Consider the following 20,902-nt stretch of genomic DNA (forward strand, 5'->3'; position numbering starts at 1 on the left):
AAAATGTTATGTCCTAATTACAGATCTGCATTATATAATACTAATAGCATGTCAAAATTTGTATTTAATAGCACAGTCAAACTGCAACCCTTGGCACAGTGAGGAGTTTTAAAAACACCGTGGAAAAGTGCATATTGGTCAGCCAGAGCTGGAGCAATTCGGCTATCTAAGCATGAGAGAATCTGGAGATTAAGAATGAAAGATTCAACTTTTGCCTTTCAAATTTTAGCTGAAAATCATTCGTATGATTTAAAATTTGAAGTTTTAAAATCTGTTTAAGAAAAAAGCAGAAAGATGACCCTACTGGAAATACTGGAAATGGACGAACACATGACACAGCATGCCAGACTAGTATTAAATGATCAGACTCAGTTTCCATTTTCTCCTTTTTAAATTAAGTTTTCGTTATAAATACTTGATTCAAAGTGTAAATTCATCTGACTTATCATCTGTTATTAAACATACTTCCGCATAAAAACTTTGTTTACTCCCCCTCTCTCTTTTAGTTAATGTAATTATTTCCTTGTGACGAAAATGTATTGTTTTCCTACGTAAACAATGTCATTTTTATATCTTCTGTACAGATTATGCCAGTCAGTTGTCACCTGAAGCTGGTCTAAGAAACTGAAAGCCAGTTCATGACAAAATAAGTATAATTTTGATCAAACATTTATGATGTACATATGCAGACTACGAATGAAAATTTGTACCAAGGCCGGGATTCGAACCCGTGTCTCCCACTCACTAGGCAAATGTGCTGACCACTGCAGCACATTGGCACAGTGGCTTTGCATAATTGCACAGACTACACTAGCACGCCACCTTCCTCAATCCAAAATCCCATTCTTTCCTTCTATGAGAGGGAGGGGGAGGGGGTGAATACTAAGTGGGCTGAGACGTTAATGGGACTTTGGGTTGAGGAGGGAGGGATCCTAGGGTTGTCCATACAGTTGTGCAAAAGCCACTGTGCCAGGATGGTGTAGTGGTTAGCGCATCTGCCTAGTGAGCAGGAGACCTGAGTTCGAATCCTGGCATTGATTTTCCTTCGTTGCTTCAGTCTGCAAATATACATAATAAATATCTAATGTTGCAGAACAGTAGGTAGTGTTTCCTTTTTAATAATATCTGTGTATGTATTCATTTTTAAACTTAATAGTAATATTTTAGTTGTTTGTCTGCGCGTCCCTGAAGTGCCGGGCGCTAACGTCACGCCTCTGATGCAGCCCGTGCAGGCGGAGTGCGCGATGTCGGTGGTGGAGAGCAACAAGGAGGGCGGCGACGCGGCGCCCGCGACTCTGCTGCAGCCCACCAGCCTGGCGGTGGCGCCCTCGCTAATGCTCGACCCGGCGCTCTCCGAGATGTCGGATGAGCTGTCGCAGTCGCAGTCCCTCTTCTCAGCCTACACTTACCACGAAGACTCTGACGACGCCTACTCACAGGTTGTTGCTTGTACAAAGCTACTCACAAAGCTTCCATTTGAAAGGCGTCCATCAGCCCGTCTCTGCTTGACAACTGCTAAGGAACAACTGACACTTGCTACGGAACACCCGACCAATTACAGAAAAAGAAAATGTAGGAGGCGGCACCTGTTAACTGCAACAAAGCCCGTGCACGAACGTTTTGTATGCATTCCACAGTTCATGCAGTACGGTGTTTGACGAACGTCGTTGTGGAATCGATTAGTTCGACATTCCGCACGGTATATGAGACATCATTTGAGTGCTTTCGATCGTGGACGAGCAGTTGGACAGCTCGAAGCCGGTCAGAATGTCACTATAGTGGTCACAGTAACAGGCGTGTCCAAAAGTGTCATCTCGCGATTAAAGAAGGCTGCTGAAGGTTTCAAAAGCATGCCGCTAGTCGTAGACAGACCACCACACTGCAAGAGGATTGAGTGTAGCCCTAATGGCGAAAAGGAACAGACATCTCGCTCCTAGGCAGATCACTCCAGCCCTTGCAACCGTTAACGGTACACGTCTCTCCTCCAGAACCACTTCGCAGCAATTAAATTAGGCTGGTTTGTATCCTCGAAGTCCGCCCCGATAGTTGAGTGGTCAGCGCGGCGGTCTGTCACGTCACGGGGCCCGGGTTCGATTCCCGTCTGGGTTGGAGATTTTCTCCGCTCAGGGACTGGGTGTTGTGTTGTCTTCATTATCATTTCATTATCATCAATGGAAGGCAACGGGAAAACCACCATTGTAATCACTTCCCTAGACGCTCATGCGGTGGACCTCTCTGACGAGGCTTCCTCCATGACATGACCTGCCGTAATGCAGAACACAAAAGTTTTAGGTGTAAGTATCCTCGGAAGCATGATAAATGCGTCCCATTTCATCCACGCCACTGCCGAGAAAGAGTTCGTCGGTGTAGGGAGCATGTTGGTTCACTGTGGCAAGTTCTGGCCACCAGTTAGTGTAGACAGAAAGAGGGGAACACGTCACAGAACACAGAATGTTCATGAACGTCGTCGGTATGGCCTAGGCTTTATTGTGTGGACAGGCATTATGCACAACGGCTAAACTCCGCTGCATATCATTGCGCGAAGTACCGTTACAGCAAATCGGTATATTCTGGATCATGTCCATCTGTTTATGGGTGCGCTAGGTCCCGACTTCCTGTTTATGGACGACAAAGCCTGCCCACATATGAAAGCTGAGATGTTGAACCCACAGGAAAGTAAAGATATTGAACGTATGGAATGGTCTGCGAACTCCTCGGATCTGAACCCTACAGACCATGCCCCTTCCCCGAACAACGCAAGAATTTAAAATCGCCTTTTGAGACGACTGGAACAGTAACCCACAAGGACGCCTCAACAATTTGGTAGCCAGCATGAATAGCAGGTGCAAAATGTGCATTATTGCCTGAGGAGGTCATGTTCCTTACTAAGAATCTGATACCGACCTTTATGTTGGAAGTCCGACATGTCAACCATGAACGTTATTTACTTCTGTTATCCTACTTTTCCATGTGGTCAAATATGTACCATTCTTCGTTATAAATATACCACTCGGCCTGTATTACGTATGTACTGTGATTCACGTCGTCCATCATTGCCTGTAATTATTCCTGGCCAACGATGCCTCTGTTCCTTAGCAATTGTCAAACAGTGTAGATTGGTGGTTTTGCTTTATCAAGGAAGGCAGAATATAGAATGAGATTTTCACTCTGCAGCGGAGTGTGCGATGATATGAAACTTCCTGGCAGATTAAAACTGTGTGCCCGACCGAGACTCGAACTCGGGACTTTTGCCTTTCGCGGGCAAGCGCTCTTTACAGAAGCTCTCCTGTGAAGGAGAGCTTCTGTAAAGTTTGGAAGGTAGGAGACGAGATACTGGCAGAAGTAAAGCTGTGAGTACCGGGCGAGAGTCGTGCTTCGGTAGCTCAGATGGCAGAGCGCTTGCCCGCGAAAGGCAAAAGTCCCGAGTTCGAGTCTCTGCTACATGTTCAAATAAGAAGTAATTTTTGGATGGGGATTAGTTCTGATTTTGACTTAGGTTTCTCTATAACGAGTAAATTCAATTGTTACAAGCAGTGTGGAATACTCGCGAGTTATGATTTCAGTATCGTTCTACGCAAATTAAGACGGAACCGAATTCGTTGTTCAATCGGTCACGATGTACCTCTTATATCGCGTGCCTAGTTAATTCTCGTTACTCTTTTCGTGAGCTGGCTTTGATGATTCAATTAGTAATGGGAAGTGGCGAACTTCGCTTTCGAATCTTTGTGTGTGAATAATTGCGCGTCCATGTGTTAAACTGCCAGGAAGTTTCAAGGTAGAATATCTTTTTCTCTGCCTACGTTTCCTCATATTTTCGATGCCAGGAAGGAAGATCTAGTAACCTAGATTTGTGTGTGTTCATTGTCATCTTCATTATAGCTGATAGTCAGCAGAACATGAACCTGTAACAGAATGTCCCGAACATAGATGATCGAGCGTTTTGAATGAATGTCGATGTAATTACAAATGCATGGAAACAGACAAATTCAGGTGAAAGTTCTTGGTTTAGCTTTGCAGTAGTAGCCAGGGACGGCAGCTCAATGTTATTTTCGAAGCCAGCTCCAATGGCAACAATGAGTTGCCACACAGGGCGGCGTGTCCCGAGGCGTGCGGCCGTGTAATTGCCCTTTTCGAATCCGTGCTTTGGGTCGCTATCTTCAAAATTTCAGACACTGAACCGAATGGAAAATTTAGACCGAAAGGACCAAGTGTTTCATTCCTCGTCTTCTCAATGGAGGAGATACCTGCTCTTTCTCGAAAAAGCAGCTTCGTGATTGGTCAGTGTGCCCCCAGCAAGTTGTCGCTAGCCGTAGGCAGAGGCGAGGCAGTTGAAGATTTTGGAGTGAACTTACTGGGGCGCGGACGACGTAACTCGCACAAAGCATTCTCTGCTACATGTTCAAATAAGAAGTAATTTTTGGATGGGGATTAGTTCTGATTTTGACTTAGGTTTCTCTATAACGAGTAAATTCAATTGTTACAAGCAGTGTGGAATACTCGCGAGTTATGATTTCAGTATATCGTTCTACGCAAATTAAGACGGAACCGAATTCGTTGTTCAATCGGTCACGATGTACCTCTTATATCGCGTGCCTAGTTAATTCTCGTTACTCTTTTCGTGAGCTGGCTTTGATGATTCAATCAATAATGGGAATTGGCGAACTTCGCTTTCGAATCTTTGTGTGTGAGTAATTGCGCGTCCATATTGCGTTTCCTTAATCCTATCAATTCTTGGCTGACAAATGTCTGATATTTTACTATCATTTGCTCGTATGGAACCATAGGATTAGCTTTTTGATTGTGTTCCATGCAACTGCAGTCTCAGGAGTACACTCCATCTGTTAAATGAATATTCATATTGCAATTCAGCTCATTAAACTTCGCCACAACGTGTATGCTAACACACTTTCCCTTATCTGTGATCTCTAACCACATGTACGCTATTATTTAAATTATTTAATTATTATTTAATATATTTAATGAAGTGTGGTCCCTGGTCTGTCATTCTGGAGCTCACTAATTAAAATGCCGTTGCGTAGTTTTCTCTTTAACTTCAGATGATTTTGGTGCTCAGGGCCGAGTCTGTAGTGTTAAGAACGGCAGTAGCGCTCAGCTAAAAAGTATCTTGTTATAAGGCGAAAGTGGGCAGTTAGTTCTCAACTACACACTTAAATACATACTTTTAAGTGATAACCTCGAAAATATCATGCTACGGCCACGAAACTCAGTGACATTGTAGTTCTTCCACCACGTATTAGCCCTACAGTATGACGCATTTTTGCCAACGATGGGTGGTTTAGCAGAGACCTTCGTTGAAGACGCTATCAATTTAACTGTTCAAGAAACATTTCATCTCCATCATTCTATAAATTCCTGTCACACAATGGTTTCTTAATCTGAGAAAAGAGGCGGAAGTCACTGGGTGCCATGAATAATTGGTAGGAGGAGGGGGGTAAAAATTGATAGCGCAAAGAAGCAGCATGTATGACTGTGAGTTTGGGCGTTGTCGTGGATCAAAAACACCCTTTCACAGCTCCCTGTAACGGTTCGTATTGACAGCCTCCCGCAGTCTCGTCAGCATATTTAGGTTGTATACTCCTGTGACCGTCTGACCCGTAACAGCATCCTCTGTTAGCACCACACTATCGTAGCCCCAAGAAACACTTAGCATCTCCTCGCCCTGTGATGGCTGGGCCTTCGACGTTTTCGACGGCAGTGATTTCTCTTGTTTCCACACCTTGTTTTGCCGTCCATGGTAATTAGGTGGTTAAAGAAGTCATCTGGTTTGGGTTGACAAGGATGCAAGACTTACACTGCTACTTCGATTCGGTGGCCTTTCTCAATGGTTTTGACGTCGCCGAACCCAGTGGTCGAGGACCCTTCTCATGTTCAGGATGTCGTGCAAGATGTTGAAATCTAATGAACGATTGATTTCACTTTCACACTATCCTTCCGTTATGATAAGCTGGTCTTACACTATCCCCTCCAAATTCCCTGTTCACCACAGAGGGATGGCTCTCCACTTCGTTCTTCGTCATTTAGACGTGTCTGACTACACTGGAAATACACTCCTGGAAATGGAAAAAAGAACACATTGACACCGGTGTGTCAGACCCACCATACTTGCTCCGGACACTGCGAGAGGGCTGTACAAGCAATGATCACACGCACGGCACAGCGGACACACCAGGAACCACGGTGTTGGCCGTCGAATGGCGCTAGCTGCGCAGCATTTGTGCACCGCCGCCGTCAGTGTCAGCCAGTTTGCCGTGGCATACGGAGCTCCATCGCAGTCTTTAACACTGGTAGCATGCCGCGACAGCGTCGACGTGAACCGTATGTGCAGTTGACGGACTTTGAGCGAGGGCGTATAGTGGGCATGCGGGAGGCCGGGTGGACGTACCGCCGAATTGCTCAACACGTGGGGCGTGAGGTCTCCACAGTACATCGATGTTGTCGCTAGTGGTCGGCGGAAGGTGCACGTGCCCGTCGACCTGGGACCGGACCGCAGCGACGCACGGATGCACGCCAAGACCGTAGGATCCTACGCAGTGCCGTAGGGGACCGCACCGCCACTTCCCAGCAAATTAGGGACACTGTTGCTCCTGGGGTATCGGCGAGGACCATTCGCAACCGTCTCCATGAAGCTGGGCTACGGTCCCGCACACCGTTAGGCCGTCTTCCGCTCACGCCCCAACATCGTGCAGCCCGCCTCCAGTGGTGTCGCGACAGGCGTGAATGGAGGGACGAATGGAGACGTGTCGTCTTCAGCGATGAGAGTCGCTTCTGCCTTGGTGCCAATGATGGTCGTATGCGTGTTTGGCGCCGTGCAGGTGGGCGCCACAATCAGGACTGCATACGACCGAGGCACACAGGGCCAACAGCCGGCATCATGGTGTGGGGAGCGATCTCCTACACTGGCCGTACACCACTGGTGATCGTCGAGGGGACACTGAATAGTGCACGGTACATCCAAACCGTCATCGAACCCATCGTTCTACCATTCCTAGACCGGCAAGGGAACTTGCTGTTCCAACAGGACAATGCACATTGAGCATGTTTGGGACTGGATGAAGCGTCGTCTCACGCGGTCTGCACGTCCAGCACGAACGCTGGTCCAACTGAGGCGCCAGGTGGAAATGGCATGGCAAGCCGTTCCACAGGACTACATCCAGCATCTCTACGATCGTCTCCATGGGAGAATAGCAGCCTGCATTGCTGCGAAAGGTGGATATACACTGTACTAGTGCCGACATTGTGCATGCTCTGTTGCCTGTGTCTATGTGCCTGTGGTTCTGTCAGTGTGATCATGTGATGTATCTGACCCCAGGAATGTGTCAATAAAGTTTCCCCTTCCTGGGACAATGAATTCACGGTGTTCTTATTTCAATTTCCAGGAGTGTATCTCTGCACCTAACCGCTGTGTCGTATGATGGTGCGTTGTTGCCGCACTCTTGCATCAACTCACCATTGATTGCTGGAGCGTTGTTCCCTTTTGCAGAAACCAATTACCGCACAATACTTCATTTTACCAATGGTCCGTTTCGTTTCGGCGTCTCTAGGGTCATACTAGTGTACTATGGTGCGCAGCTTTAATTATGTGCCAAGACTGCAGACATACCTGCAAATAAACGAAAAATAACCACGAAATTTCATTTTGTTGTTATTCGACGTTTTCGTATAGGGAGGCAAAGATCTTTTATGTTAAAATAAATAGACTAAAAATCCTAGGTCAAAATTGCAAAAATATCTTTATTGATATCAATGACGATATTTTTGCGACTTTGACCTAGGATTTTTAATCCGTACATTTTACGCAAATTTAGTTTGTCAAGATGGTAATTAAGACTATATGGACTACCCTTGAACATATTCGACATCGGATACTGTTAGAACCAAGATTAGATGTACTTTTCATTACAATACAACGATAGTGCGGATATCGTCCAGAATGTAGAACACGCCAGAAGACGTGAACACAGAAGAAATATTGCGAAGAAAAACAAACGCAGTAGTGTATCTTCCACAGATCCCAAGTTAAATGGCCATCATGGATGTGGAATAACAAAAAGAATGTTAAATATATTTCATTTAAAAGGTAATAGCAAACTTGTTCCACCTAGTTTAGGGTGTGCAGCCGCAGAAATTTAACTTCTTATTCTGATATTTCGGCTTTTAACCATCCAGCCATCTTCAGAATGAGCCGAGTAACTGACGCTCCAATTTTTAAACCCGCGGACCGCGTCACAGCGCATGTGACCACAGATACATTACGCGCCAGAGACGTTGATCGACGACAAAGAGGTACAACATGTACATGAAATGAGATCTGTGGCTGTACAGTCGATCCACACGGTGATATCGATCTATCACTGTGAGTTGCATCGTTGCGACGTCTTTGTGAGTTTATTGCAGAAAGTGCCGGATTCCACGATTTGTTTTAGCTGAAGCCGCTATCTCTATTAATTAAATTCGTCGCCAACCGAAGTTCAATTGCTCCTTCCACTACTGAATCCCAGAAAGATGAAGACGAGGCTAAAATTTCGACGTTATCGTACACCATAGAGTGCCCATTACCAATACAGTGATCTGCCACCGCCGATTTATTAGGTTGTGAGAGCCGGGTGTAATTGCGGTGCTCTGAGCATCTCTCATAGACTGTACGTGTCGTCTGTCCGATGTATGAACGGCCACACTAACAGGTGATATTGTAAAGCTGAGGCTTCCGAAGCACAAAATCATCTTAAACGGAACCCAGGAGTGCTGCTGTCTTTGGTGGAGAGCGTAAAACCACTTTCACTTTGTGTTTGCTGAGGATCCGTCCTGTTTTTGACAACAGGCTTTTCACGTATGGCAGAGAAGCCATGGATTTAAAACTTTCAGTATCTTCTTCTGCATTCATCATGCCCACCGTCGGTTTCATTCTGCTGTGGAGAATTCCCATTGGCCTCGAAACTCTTCTTAAGTGTAGAAGCTCGTACTCCAGAGTGTTCACGCCAGGAACGACATGTGCTTTGTGTACCAGAGTTCTGAGAATACTCATCGTCTGCGAAGGATGGTGGCAGCTATTTGCACGTAAATATAAATCAATGTGGGTCGGTTCCAATATACGGCATGTCCCAAAGTGCCATCTTTGCGTCGTACCAAAACATCCAAAAACGGAAGGCATCTATCTTTTTCGATTTCCAGTGTGTACTGAATTTGTCCATTGATGGAATTCAAAGGATTAAAAAATTCTTTTAGTTTAACTTTACCTTCGGGACACACAACACACGTGTCATCAACATACCTCCAAAATACTATGTGCTTCAACATTCCAACGACTTTTCTTCGAAATCCTTCGTAATGAGTTTGGCCACGAAGGGCGACAAGGGACCACTCATGGCGACACCGTCAGTCTGTTCATAAAATTCTTTATTGAATAAAAAGTGTGTCGAAGTCAAGACACTTTTGAACAAAGCTGAAATCTCTTTCTCAAAGGTTTTGCCAATGAGAAATAATGATTGTGAAACAGGAACCTCTGTGAGCAACGACACTACATTGAAACTGAGTAATATATCAGAACTGTGCAGTTTGAGTGATTTTACTTTGCCAGCGAAGTCCCCAGAGATAGGAATGTGAAGAGCGCGTTTTCCCACAAGAGACCTTAATAATGAAGATGGACGGACGGTATATAGTCGAGAAGTCAGAAGATGAAGTGAAATTTATGCGGCTGCATACCTGAAATTTTATGGAACACTCATTGCGCCGCGAAAGTATGAAGATGCACAATAGCAAACTTGTCACAAAACATGTAAATTTAGATACACGAAGCTGGATAAGATAATTATTAGGCTATTGCAGCCATGTATGAAATAGAAAAATCATACCACAACACTTATTTGCAATAACTGCAGACGTGCATTGAATTTGTACAGAAATCAGATTGTGCACAATACTCGCATTATTTTATATTATTAGTAAAATACACATCTCAGCTGATTCTGCTAAGAAATTCGGCACTGGAGTAAAAGGACATGAAATGTATTCGTAGTTTCGAATATGGACTATCATCAGCTGTATAATGGAACGACGACAGTGAAAATTTGTGCCGGACTGAGACTCGAACCCTGATTTCCCGCTTATCGCAAGAGGTCGCCTTACTATTTGGCTATTAGAGAACGACTAACGGCCACACCAAAACTTCAATATATTGTCAAACATGTGTCTACAACCTGTACTCGTACATCCACTATGTATATTGCCGTACAGGGGAGACATTTTACGTAGCAGTCGCTTGCCCTGCGTCGAAGGAAAAATACGATATTGCAGTGTCTGCAGTGTCCGAAGGAATATTACATCGCAATTCGGAATAACACAAGCACTGCAGTATCGGAGTAAAAGGAGTTAGTACCAATAAATCTTTAAGGTCCTTTTAAATTGAACGTTATAAGAAGTTAAAAATTTTCTGGCTGCTGCCAAGTTATTGAAAATGTGTGTTCTGAATAATGTACATTTCTGGACCAAATTAAGTGACTGAAATTCTATGAACTGGGCTATTGGTTTGAAAAGGAGACATATTTTTTATGACAAATGTCATTAATAGTTAGTGTCCCTAGTTCTCTAAACAGGGCTCTGCAAGATCTTCTTCAGTTCATATCACAAATACGAGTAATTCTGATTACACGTTTCTGGACACAGAAAACTTTAGCTTGGCTTGATGCGTTATCCCAAAAAATAATGCTGTATGACATTATGAAATGAAAATAATATCACCTATGCCTGACAACATTCGCGCTGCAAATAGATTTGTTTAGGGCGCTTCAGAAGTTCTGTGGTTTACTCCATCCTCTATAATTTATCATCATCTGTAATCCTAAGAATTTAAAACTGCCAACTTTTTATATTCCCTTTTTTGGTTGTGAACAGCGTATAGTGTGCTTTTTCTAAGTTTAGTGACGAAGAATAAACTACCAACCATTTATTAACACCTATGAAAATTTCATTAACCAATCTTTCTAGAACTATAGTTGATTTTCTTCTTATTTCAATGTTTATATTATCTGCAAACAAAAGAAATTTTGTATCTGGTAATGTTACTGATGAGAGGTCATTGATATATGCATGAAAAAGTAAGGGCCTTGACATGGAACCTTGTTTGAGATCACATGTAATTATTTCCCAATAAGCTGATGCCTGATTGCTTAATACACGTCTCTTTCCTAGTGATACACTTTTTATATTGTCAGAGATATGAAATTTAAACCATTTTGCAGTATTTCCTGTGAGAGTATAACTTTCTAATGTATTTAAACAAATTTTGTGATTTACATATTCAGTTTAAAAGCCGCCCATCGTTCTTGCCTATCGAAATATTGGCCATTAGTTCTTTGGTGAATCGAACTTTCGTCCTACAATAGTGACTTTTCGTAGCGACTGGCTTCCTGTTGTACGAGTACATTACCTAACATTGTCTGACTACCCCTGAGTGCTAAGTCGTCTGAAGCCCAGAAATATTGTTGCACGAAGAAAAATGCTCAATCAGTATCTCTACTGCCGGTCTTCTGAAGGACTGATCAGGGAATCAACTACATTTAGTGTCTCCTAGAAACTTTTTCTTCCGTCTGCTCCGTTAGGTGAGTGGTCAGCGCGGCGGAATGCCAGCCAAGGGGCCCGGGTTCGATTCTCGGCTGGGGCAGGAGATTGTCTCCGCTCAGGGACTGGGTGTTGTGTTGTCCTCATCATCATATCACCCCCATCTCCGACGCGCAAGTCGCCCGATGTGGCGTCGAATGCAATAAGTACTTGCTCTCGGCCGAACTTCTCCCAAGGGGGGACCCCCAGCCCCGCAATGCCGTACGCTCATTTCCACCGAGTGCATTACTTTATTGGTTATAAGAGGCAGACTGATGTGCTAGAATGGACACCGAGGAAAAGTATAACGAACTAAATAGCAGAACAGAATATATTTATTCCCAAAAGGGAGGGTGCTCCTGAATTAAAACATGGAACACGTATGATAATTCTCTCACTATGGTTCCGTAAGGACAAACTGTACTCATCATAATCATTCAGCAGGAAATGGGCTGAGTCACCATTGCGACATGGACGCGCAGACGATCACACGCGAAATCTCAGACATTCACAGATTTACCGAAAATAGTATTCACAATTTTCGAACCAAAGTTGAGGCGTCAAAACTGTCTTATCCCTTGCAGCGAAAGGGGGATACTTACCTAATGAGGTTCACGATGCATGATGTGAATTGTGTCGGGGTAAAGAACAAGTTCTGACCCACCTGAGTTAATAATGATACCAGAGTTAACACTCGCGAGGAATCCATGATGCTCCTCGCAGATGACTATAAAGTTAGGGGAAGTTCGTAACTTAAAAAGCCTGAGCTATTTCCCATCCAAAAATCGTCGTTTTAAGTGCGCACAGAAGCAGCTCCACTTAACTCACAGTCAGCACAGCGGCCTTGCTGCGACTCTACTCGTCGGTGCCCCTGTGATTTATGTCTGAAATCCAATCTGCCTTGCCTCCAAGCACTGAGACCGAAGCACTTGGAGGGTCGAACTGACCAGTCTACAAAACTAATCCTTTTGTGGCGCCAGGTATTTGCTCCAAGCAGGCAACAGGAGAGACGACACCTGTCTACGAGTTTTCATAATTTTCCATCAGCTCAACGTCTAAAAATTTGAACGGAAGTGTCCTTGTCGGCGGTCCGGGAGAGGCAGTCGTGAGAGATTCCTGTTCGGAAAGCCGTGCAGATAACACTCCCACACCCGCTGGAGTGGCGTCTCGTACCAACTTTGAAATTTTGAATTTTCAGCTGTTGTTTCCAGGCCTCCGACACAAAGCTACACCAAGAAAAGCCACTCCAATTTACCAAGCTGCATGCGTTCGTAATTACATTCAAATTCATTCTATTTAGCGACCGTCGATGTTCAGGACCGGTGGTTACAAGTGCGTAGTATGCTGAATGTAAATGTAATAAGAATATAAAAAAAAAGAAAACCTCGAAGTCGGTTCGCAGCGTGAGCGTCCTCTCTGGGATGGAAAAATGAGAATACACAGGCAAAGAGAAGACCTCCTGCAGAGCTTGATAAGGTAGATTGACTCTCGCCTCTCAAAATGCCTTGTCACAAAATATACAAGCAGCCTGTAATTTACTACCGAATTAATTCAGTACATTCTCGCGGTATATGTAGATATTCTTCACAATTTCGGAAGCCCTCAGAAATCAGAACTGTGGCTTTAACAATATATTATTTGTTGTCAGATTGTTAAAAAGCCTATTGTTCATTACCTTTTCAAAAATTTTCGAGAATGCTGCAAAAAGTGAAACTAGGCGGAAATTTGACGGTGTTTATTTATATTCTTTCTTAAACAATGGCTTCATTCGAATATATTTCAATCAATTAAGAAATATTCCATTGGTGAATGGCCGGTTATACATATAACTTAATGTGTTGCTAAGCTCAGAAGGATGATCTTTAATTAACTTTGTTAATATTTTATCATAACCACTAGAGTTTTTCATTTTAAAGATTAATGGTTAAATGACTTTCAGTGGTGTAGTGTTGGTCACATTCATATTATTGAAGTTATATGAGTGGTCTGAGATACTCCAAGACAGCATCTAATGAACATGGTAACCCCATCTTTTCAGGAAAAGTTCTGAAATGCTTGTTAAACAGTTTTGTAACGCTGCAACATCTGTTACCAACGTATCATTTACTCTTAATGATCTCTTCTCCTAATCATCTCTTGTTCTATAGGTGTCATCCTTCACTACATTTCGTACTGTCTATTTTGTTATCTGATATGATTATCTTTCTCTCATATTGTTCTTGCTTTGATGCCCGTGACATTATCTTTAATATTTTGCAGTATCTCTTATAATGTGGTACAGCATCAACATCAGATCTGTGTCTGACTGACAGATACAGTTTCTTATTTGTCTTACAAGATACCTTTATTCCTTGAGTAATCCATAGCTTCTTTGTAGACTTTTGTCTAATCTGGGTTACTTTTGGGGGAAAACAGTTTTCAAATAAAGTAAGGACGTTATTAATGAAAGTGTCATTTTTAATGAGCACTGTAGGCATCATTCCAGTTTGTCATTGAGGAGTATCATAAAATTATTTCATGAGCACTGAAGGCATCATTCCAATTTATGACATTGAGGAGTGTCATAAGATAATTTTTGGCTTAATGAGTAAACTCTTAAACTCAGATTTAGTAGATTTTATACCCTCTTCAGTATTCACATTTAACAAAAGGAGCTGAGAGACCATTGACTGTTGGTTACATAATATAATTTTTTTCATTACATCTTTCTATGAAGATGTTATTAGCGAGTATTTTTGAGCGATTAGCTACCCTAGTTGGGAAGATTACAGTAGAAATTAAGGTAAGTGATCGTGTTACTATAACAAATTCTTACTGGAATCATTTTTAAGCAAATCTATGCCAAAATCATCAGAAATTTTTTTTTGTTCTTTGCTACTAAGTAGAGCTTCTAGGTCATTTATGAACAGTTTAAAATTACCTGCCACAGCTATTAGAAGGATTTATTGTGAGGTTCTACTCTTTTTGTGCATGGTTCCTTATGTTGTTCTAGGCAAAATTTATGAATATCTATGTTCTTAAATATACGACAATTCCTGATGAATGTGGCAATTGCTCCGTTCTCCATTTATGCTCTACAAAAGTTAGATGCTAAACTAAATCCTGTAACACTTAATACATCTGCACCAGTAGTCACATAATGTTCAGAGAACCAGATTATATCAACTGTGTTTAATGACTAGTTCACCAACGCAGATAGGTAGTTCACTAATAAACAAATACAGCTGTTGTCACGATGACAGACATAAAACTAGGTGGAAATAAAATTTCTGATGGTTGTTGAAATTTTTAACCAATAGCTGTTTGTGCTGATGCAATATGCCAGATTTATGTACTTAAATTTCTTTCTCAAACAGCAAGTTCGTTTCAACCCTCATCTCTTAAAACTTTTATTTCTTCCTGTTCTTCCTATCCTAAAGTTTCATGCCGTACTAATTAGTACAGGATATTGAAAAGCGACATAATTTGGGAAGCGCTAGTACAAGAAAAAAACGCATTATCTCTGAGGCATGAACACCTAATCATAGGAAAGACTATGGTTGCCATTATTGTACTGTTCGTGTATACGAATGGTGCAGTATATTTTCTTTTATTTCCTTCACTACTGCACAAGTGGGCTACATCTACATCTGCAACTATATGAGTACACTGCTATTCACACTTAAGTGCTTGCCAGTCAGTTCATGGTACTGCTTTCAGACTGTTTCTCGATCATTCCACTCTCGAATAGCACGTGGAAAAAATGAATACCTAAATATTTCTTAAGATGCTCATATCTCCTTGTGTTGATGGGAGCCAATGAAATATTTTCGTGTTTGGAGAAAGGTGGTGGTCGAAATTTCGTGAAAAGATCTCTCCGTAAAGAGGAACGGCTTTGAAGGAACTACGTACATAGGCACATAGGAGTAGGGACACCTTTCCTTCACCAAAACTAGTCTTGCCCTGAGGAAGACCGTTGTAATACGAACGAAACGTTGGTTTTACAGTTTGTAATTCAAGTATTTTATAGAATGACGCGGTACAACACCCAGAAGAATTTTAATCGTAATACAAAAAGGCTTTGTTTAAATGATTACCTCCCCTCCTCACGTATCATATCCGCGACACTGCCTCACCTATTTCGTGATAACACAAGACTAGCAGCACTTTTTTGAACTTTGTCGATGCCTTCCGTCAAACATGTCTGGTAAGGATCACATACCCGTCAGCAGTACTCCAGAAGACGACAAACAAGGGTAAAAATCTTTTTAGTACCAGTAGATTTTTTGCATTTTCTAAGTGTTCCGCCTTCCTCACAACATTTTATCTATGATCATTCCAGTTTAAATTGTTTGTGATTGTAATCCCTAGACATTTAGATGAATCTATATCTTTAAAGTTGTGTGATTTATCGCATAAACGAAATTTAAGGTTTCCTTTCAGTACTCATCCGTGGGACCAAACATTTTTTATTGTTTAGAATCAACCGCCACACACACATTTTCTCTAGACCATTTTTCAATTGGTTTTGATCTTCTGATGATTTTATTGGATCCAAATAAACCTAAGAGGCTGCTCGGGTTGTCTCCTAAATTGTTTTTATGGATTGGAAACTCCAGAGGGCCTATAACACTACCTTGGGGAACGCCAGAAATCACTTTTGTTTCACCCTATGACATTCCGTTGATTACGATCTGCGACCTTTCTGACAGTGAATCACAAATCCGGTAGCACAACACTCCATAGACACGCAATTTATTTACAAGCCGCTTGTGAAAAACAGTGTCAAAAGCCTTCTGAAAAATCTAGAAATATGCAATCAATTATTCGAGATTCCCCTGTCGATAGCACTCATCACTTATCGGAATAAAAAGCAATCTGCATTTCACAAGAACAAAGTTTTCAGAATTCATGATGACTACGTGTCGATAGATAGTGGTGCTTCGTAATTTTCTAACACGGAATGTATGTTCCAAAATCCTACTACCAAAAGACTTACTTATATGGGTCTATAAATAAGCGGATTACTTCTGCTTCCATCTCGCGTACTGGTGTGACCCGTACAACTTTCCAGTCCTTATGTACGAATGTTTCATTGAGTAAGCGGTTGTGTATGACTGCTAAATATGGAGGTACTAAACCAACACGCATTGAAATGAATCTAACTGATAAACAGTCTGGACTGGAAGACTTGCCTTTATTAAATGATTTAAGTTGCTTTGCTACACCGAGGGTAACCACTTCTAAGTTTCTCTTAATGGTAGCTGTTCTTCATTCGAATTCTTGAGTATTTAATTCGTCTTCTTCGGTGACAACCATGTTTAAAAGCTTCGTTTTAGCGGAACTATCGAAAAGGTATCAGTGGTGAAATTTTTTGATATCATTGCTATCGTCAGTGAAAGTGAGGAACAATTACGGCACCTGTTGAACAGAATGAAGAGTCGAAGAGCACACACTGTGGATTAAGAGTAAACCGAAGAAAGACTAAAGTAATGAGGAGTAGCAGAAATGAGGTTAGTGCTAAAGTTAACACAAAAATTGGGAACCACGAAGTAGACTAATTTAAGGGGTTCTGTTACCCTGCAAGCAGAACAACACGTGACGGAAGAAGAGACGACATAAAAAGCAGACTAGCACAGCAGGAGGGCTTTCTTGGTCAAAAGAAAATTACTGGTATCATACATGGGCCTTAATTTCAGGAAGAAATTTCTGAGTACATACGGTCGGAGCGAAGTGTTGTGTGAAAGTGAATCACAGACTGTGGGAAAACCGAAAAGAACTGAGCTGAAGCGTCTAAGTTTTGATTCTGTGGAAGGATGCTTAGAATTAGGCGGATCGATAAAGTAAGAAATGAGGAGGTTCTCCGTAGAATCGACAGAGAAAGGGACATATGGGAAACATTGACAGAAAGAAGGGACAGGATGATAGGACATGTGTTAAGACAACAGGGAATGACTTCCACGGTACCAAGGAAGTTGTAGAGGTTAGAAACTGTAAGGGGAGACAGAGATTGGAATATATCCAGCTAACTGCGATGCTCTTTGGACGGGGCTGGAACCCTCCATAACTTTCCTTTGTATGCTTTTAGTCACATGGACATAGTGGGCAATTAACTCGCTGAGGAGCTGTTTAAGGGGCTAACTACGACGGGTACATTAGAACAAGGAGCTCCAAGCATTGACCTGAGGAGGCGTCTGTGGTATTATACTATGAAGGCTTGGGACAAGATATGGCAAACTACAGAATGCCCTAACAACCTGTGAGCAATAAAGAGGTTAGTATGGAGTGTCAAAGTTCGATCTGAGCCTCTAGGAAAGAAACTAACGTCTTATGTTGATTACATATGGACCACACCAGACTCCCACATGTGAGTCTTTGAGGCATCCCTAAGGGTATCTCACAGCCATGTAGAGTGTATTACGCTAGTCGATCTGCGTTGTGGTGATACGTCGTTATCTCAGATACAATAGTTTGCAACAGTTTTTTTTTAGATTTTCAACAAGAACGTGGACTGGTATGTTGACAGAAGATCTCAAGGTTGCGGGGAGTAAAAGGACCACGTCCATAGAGCGTTTTCAACAACAAACTTTATTTACCACGCATCGAAACAATCAACACTGGTAATAAAAGAGAGACACAATGATTTTGCAACTTATTAATTGTCCAAATAATAAAGTCAAAAAATTCAGAAAAATCTTGCAAAGCAATAAGCGTAACGTTTAAGAACATATATTTTAATTTAAGACAAATGGCAGTGACTTCACTCAATAAAAGACTTTTTTAACTTGGAACTTATTCTTTTTTTTGTGACAAAACTTAGTTGCAAAATATAGCTTTCTCTTTTTAATACAAGAAAACAAAAGGTTTTAAGAAAAGACGTCACAGATGTTCTGCTTGTTCAGTGCGAAAACTTCAGACTAAATTATTTGAAAGAGGACTAAGAAGCTTGGTGGCTTCGAAAGGGTTTGAAATCTTTTGAGTAGTTTAGAACACTAAAAAATTATTTGTGAGCTACAGTTTTAAATTTAAAAAAATCTTGAAGGTAGAATACATGCATCAGTTACAGTACTGCTCAAACTTCAGCGGTCGTAGACCCACGTAGTTGTATTGGTCACGCTGTAACGCTTGAGACGCAGCCACTGGGAAGGCAGCCAACTTTTTGCATGCAATATGTTACATCAGATATTAATGTACAGCCTGTCAAATACTCAATAAACCCGAAGTTATTAAAGTAAATGCAATGCAGAAAAGCATGTAAGACATTTTCATTGCAACTTTAACCATCAAATGATTTAAGTAGGAAACGGTGTGAACTACTCTAGTAGTGCACAAAGTAGTAACAGCACAGTTAACGAAAGGGTGAAGATTAAATTACAGCTTTAGCATTACAACTAAAACGGCATTGCATAGTTTCAGTTGCTTGCGCACGCAGTTAAGCAGAGGTAACCAGTACGTAATCAAATACTGGAAAAAGAACCTTTACCAGCACTTTGGTTGATTCACAATTAAGACTACACGCGCTGCTATTCAATACAACATACTCCAAACAAAATAGCAGACTTAAAGTTTTGAACATGGATGCGTGGTCAGCGATCGTTTACAAACCAAAATTAATGCAAATAACAGCGCTCGGTCGCAAAAAAGGTAATTTTTTTTTACCTAAGTTTCGGCACTACTATGAGCCAAACACTCAAACTGGCCTGTAACGTAAGTACAAAATTATAGGAAAAAATTTTTAAGTGTAAGTACCGACCAAGGTACAAGAGAGAAACAGTATTTACATGTCACGTATAAAATAAATATCAAGCGATAAAGCTTTAGTCATAAAATTTTTTGAAACAGAATACATGGAATGCAAGTCACAATGGGCTGCTCACATGTGGAGCTATGGGTAGCATCAGACTGAGGCTTCCGCGATAGCATTTGCGGGCAGCTGAACAGTACACCAAGAGTGCCATCTAGTAGCAGCAAATACAAACAGACTACTTAACATTAAAAATATAGACAGTTGAATATTATGATGAGCATTATTTAGTACCTGAAGTAAAAGGCAATATTTTATCTGACAGCGGCAGACATGGTGACATTTTGTGCACATAAGAGCTTAGAAGTACAGGTTAAAGCTGAAAACCGAGTACAAACTGCTGAGTTTTAAGTTAAATAACGTTGAAAAAGGCACAGTCACCCTTGCCTTCAAACTATAGAGACCCTCATGTAGACAGACAGCCCTTCTACGAGGTCGTTTTCTGTCAAAGATTTCTCGTTATGATCGCTGCTCTTACTAACACTTCCCAGTGATCATCGTTCTACACTCTAGTGGCCACTGTCTGATCTGGAGACACCTTGTAAATCTCACAATGCTCGAAGGAAGACGCCGAAACGGATTCTTAAAAAGGATGGCTGGACCTTCACAGGTAACTGTGTTTGAGCACAGTGAAGAGTCTAGGAATCGGTAGGTCTCGTTACAAGCATCGTTCAACAGGTCCCTGCGGTATCCGTTTCAAACTCTTCAGATTCTCTACAAAGACTTTTTTCCCCTAGCGGCTAGTAGAATGTCGATCTGCGTTCAAAAATAGACGAGAGTCTCTCTATAGTTCAAATGCTAGACCGGTGAGTCTTCCGGACAATCAAGATCACCTGTCATCAAATTCTTAAGTAGAGTAATGAGAAATCAGGGATGAATTTGTGAACTCCAGAAAGCAATCAGGCAAGCAGAGCTCCGGATTCTGGACCTGACGGGCCAATCAGGACCGACCTACCGCCGTGTCATCCTCTGCCGATGGCGTAATTTGCACGTGGTATGGGAGGGCATGGGGTCAGCACAACACTCTCCCATACGTTGTCGGCTTTTTTGACATTACTTCTCGGGTAAATGGCTTCTATAACGGCGTCACGAGGCTGAGTGCACTCTGTTACAGTCCTCTCGCCAGGCAACAATCCTTGGCAGTCAGACACACTGACCACTGAGCTACAGAGGTGGACGAACTCCATAGAGAGTTAGCGTATTGGGTTTTTCCATTCCTAGGAATTTTCGTGCTTTGACCTGGACACCACGTTACCTCTGCATAAGTATGGCAGTTTTCTGACTCACTTCTACATATCGATGACGTCTGAAGTATCTGTCGACATATTCTAGGCATTGGCTTACCCAGTTGTAGTCAACCTGGTCCCTAACGCCCACTAGTAACCGTTCCAGCTTTCATGGTAGGTAGTAGTGGCTATAGATGTTTTAAAAACATTTTCATTGGATTTTCCCTAACAGTTTTCACATAAGGTATTTGAACAGTAATTATTAGTATATTCTTTAAAT

The 20,902-nt window shown here is 42.0% G+C and overlaps 1 protein-coding gene across 1 annotated transcript in view; it reads left to right on the forward strand.

Moving 5' to 3' along the window:
- Window positions 1–1,244: 1,244 nt before the first annotated feature.
- The window catches only part of LOC126157993 (uncharacterized), a 61,991-nt gene continuing 42,333 nt past the window's right edge, over window positions 1,245–20,902 (forward strand). The window contains exon 1 of the mRNA XM_049916412.1: window positions 1,245–1,439. Coding sequence (XP_049772369.1) covers window positions 1,245–1,439 — 195 coding nt within the window. The remainder of the gene's footprint in view (window positions 1,440–20,902) is intronic.

Source organism: Schistocerca cancellata, chromosome 2 (genome assembly GCF_023864275.1).
Source record: "Schistocerca cancellata isolate TAMUIC-IGC-003103 chromosome 2, iqSchCanc2.1, whole genome shotgun sequence".
NCBI classification, from domain to species: domain Eukaryota; kingdom Metazoa; phylum Arthropoda; class Insecta; order Orthoptera; family Acrididae; genus Schistocerca; species Schistocerca cancellata.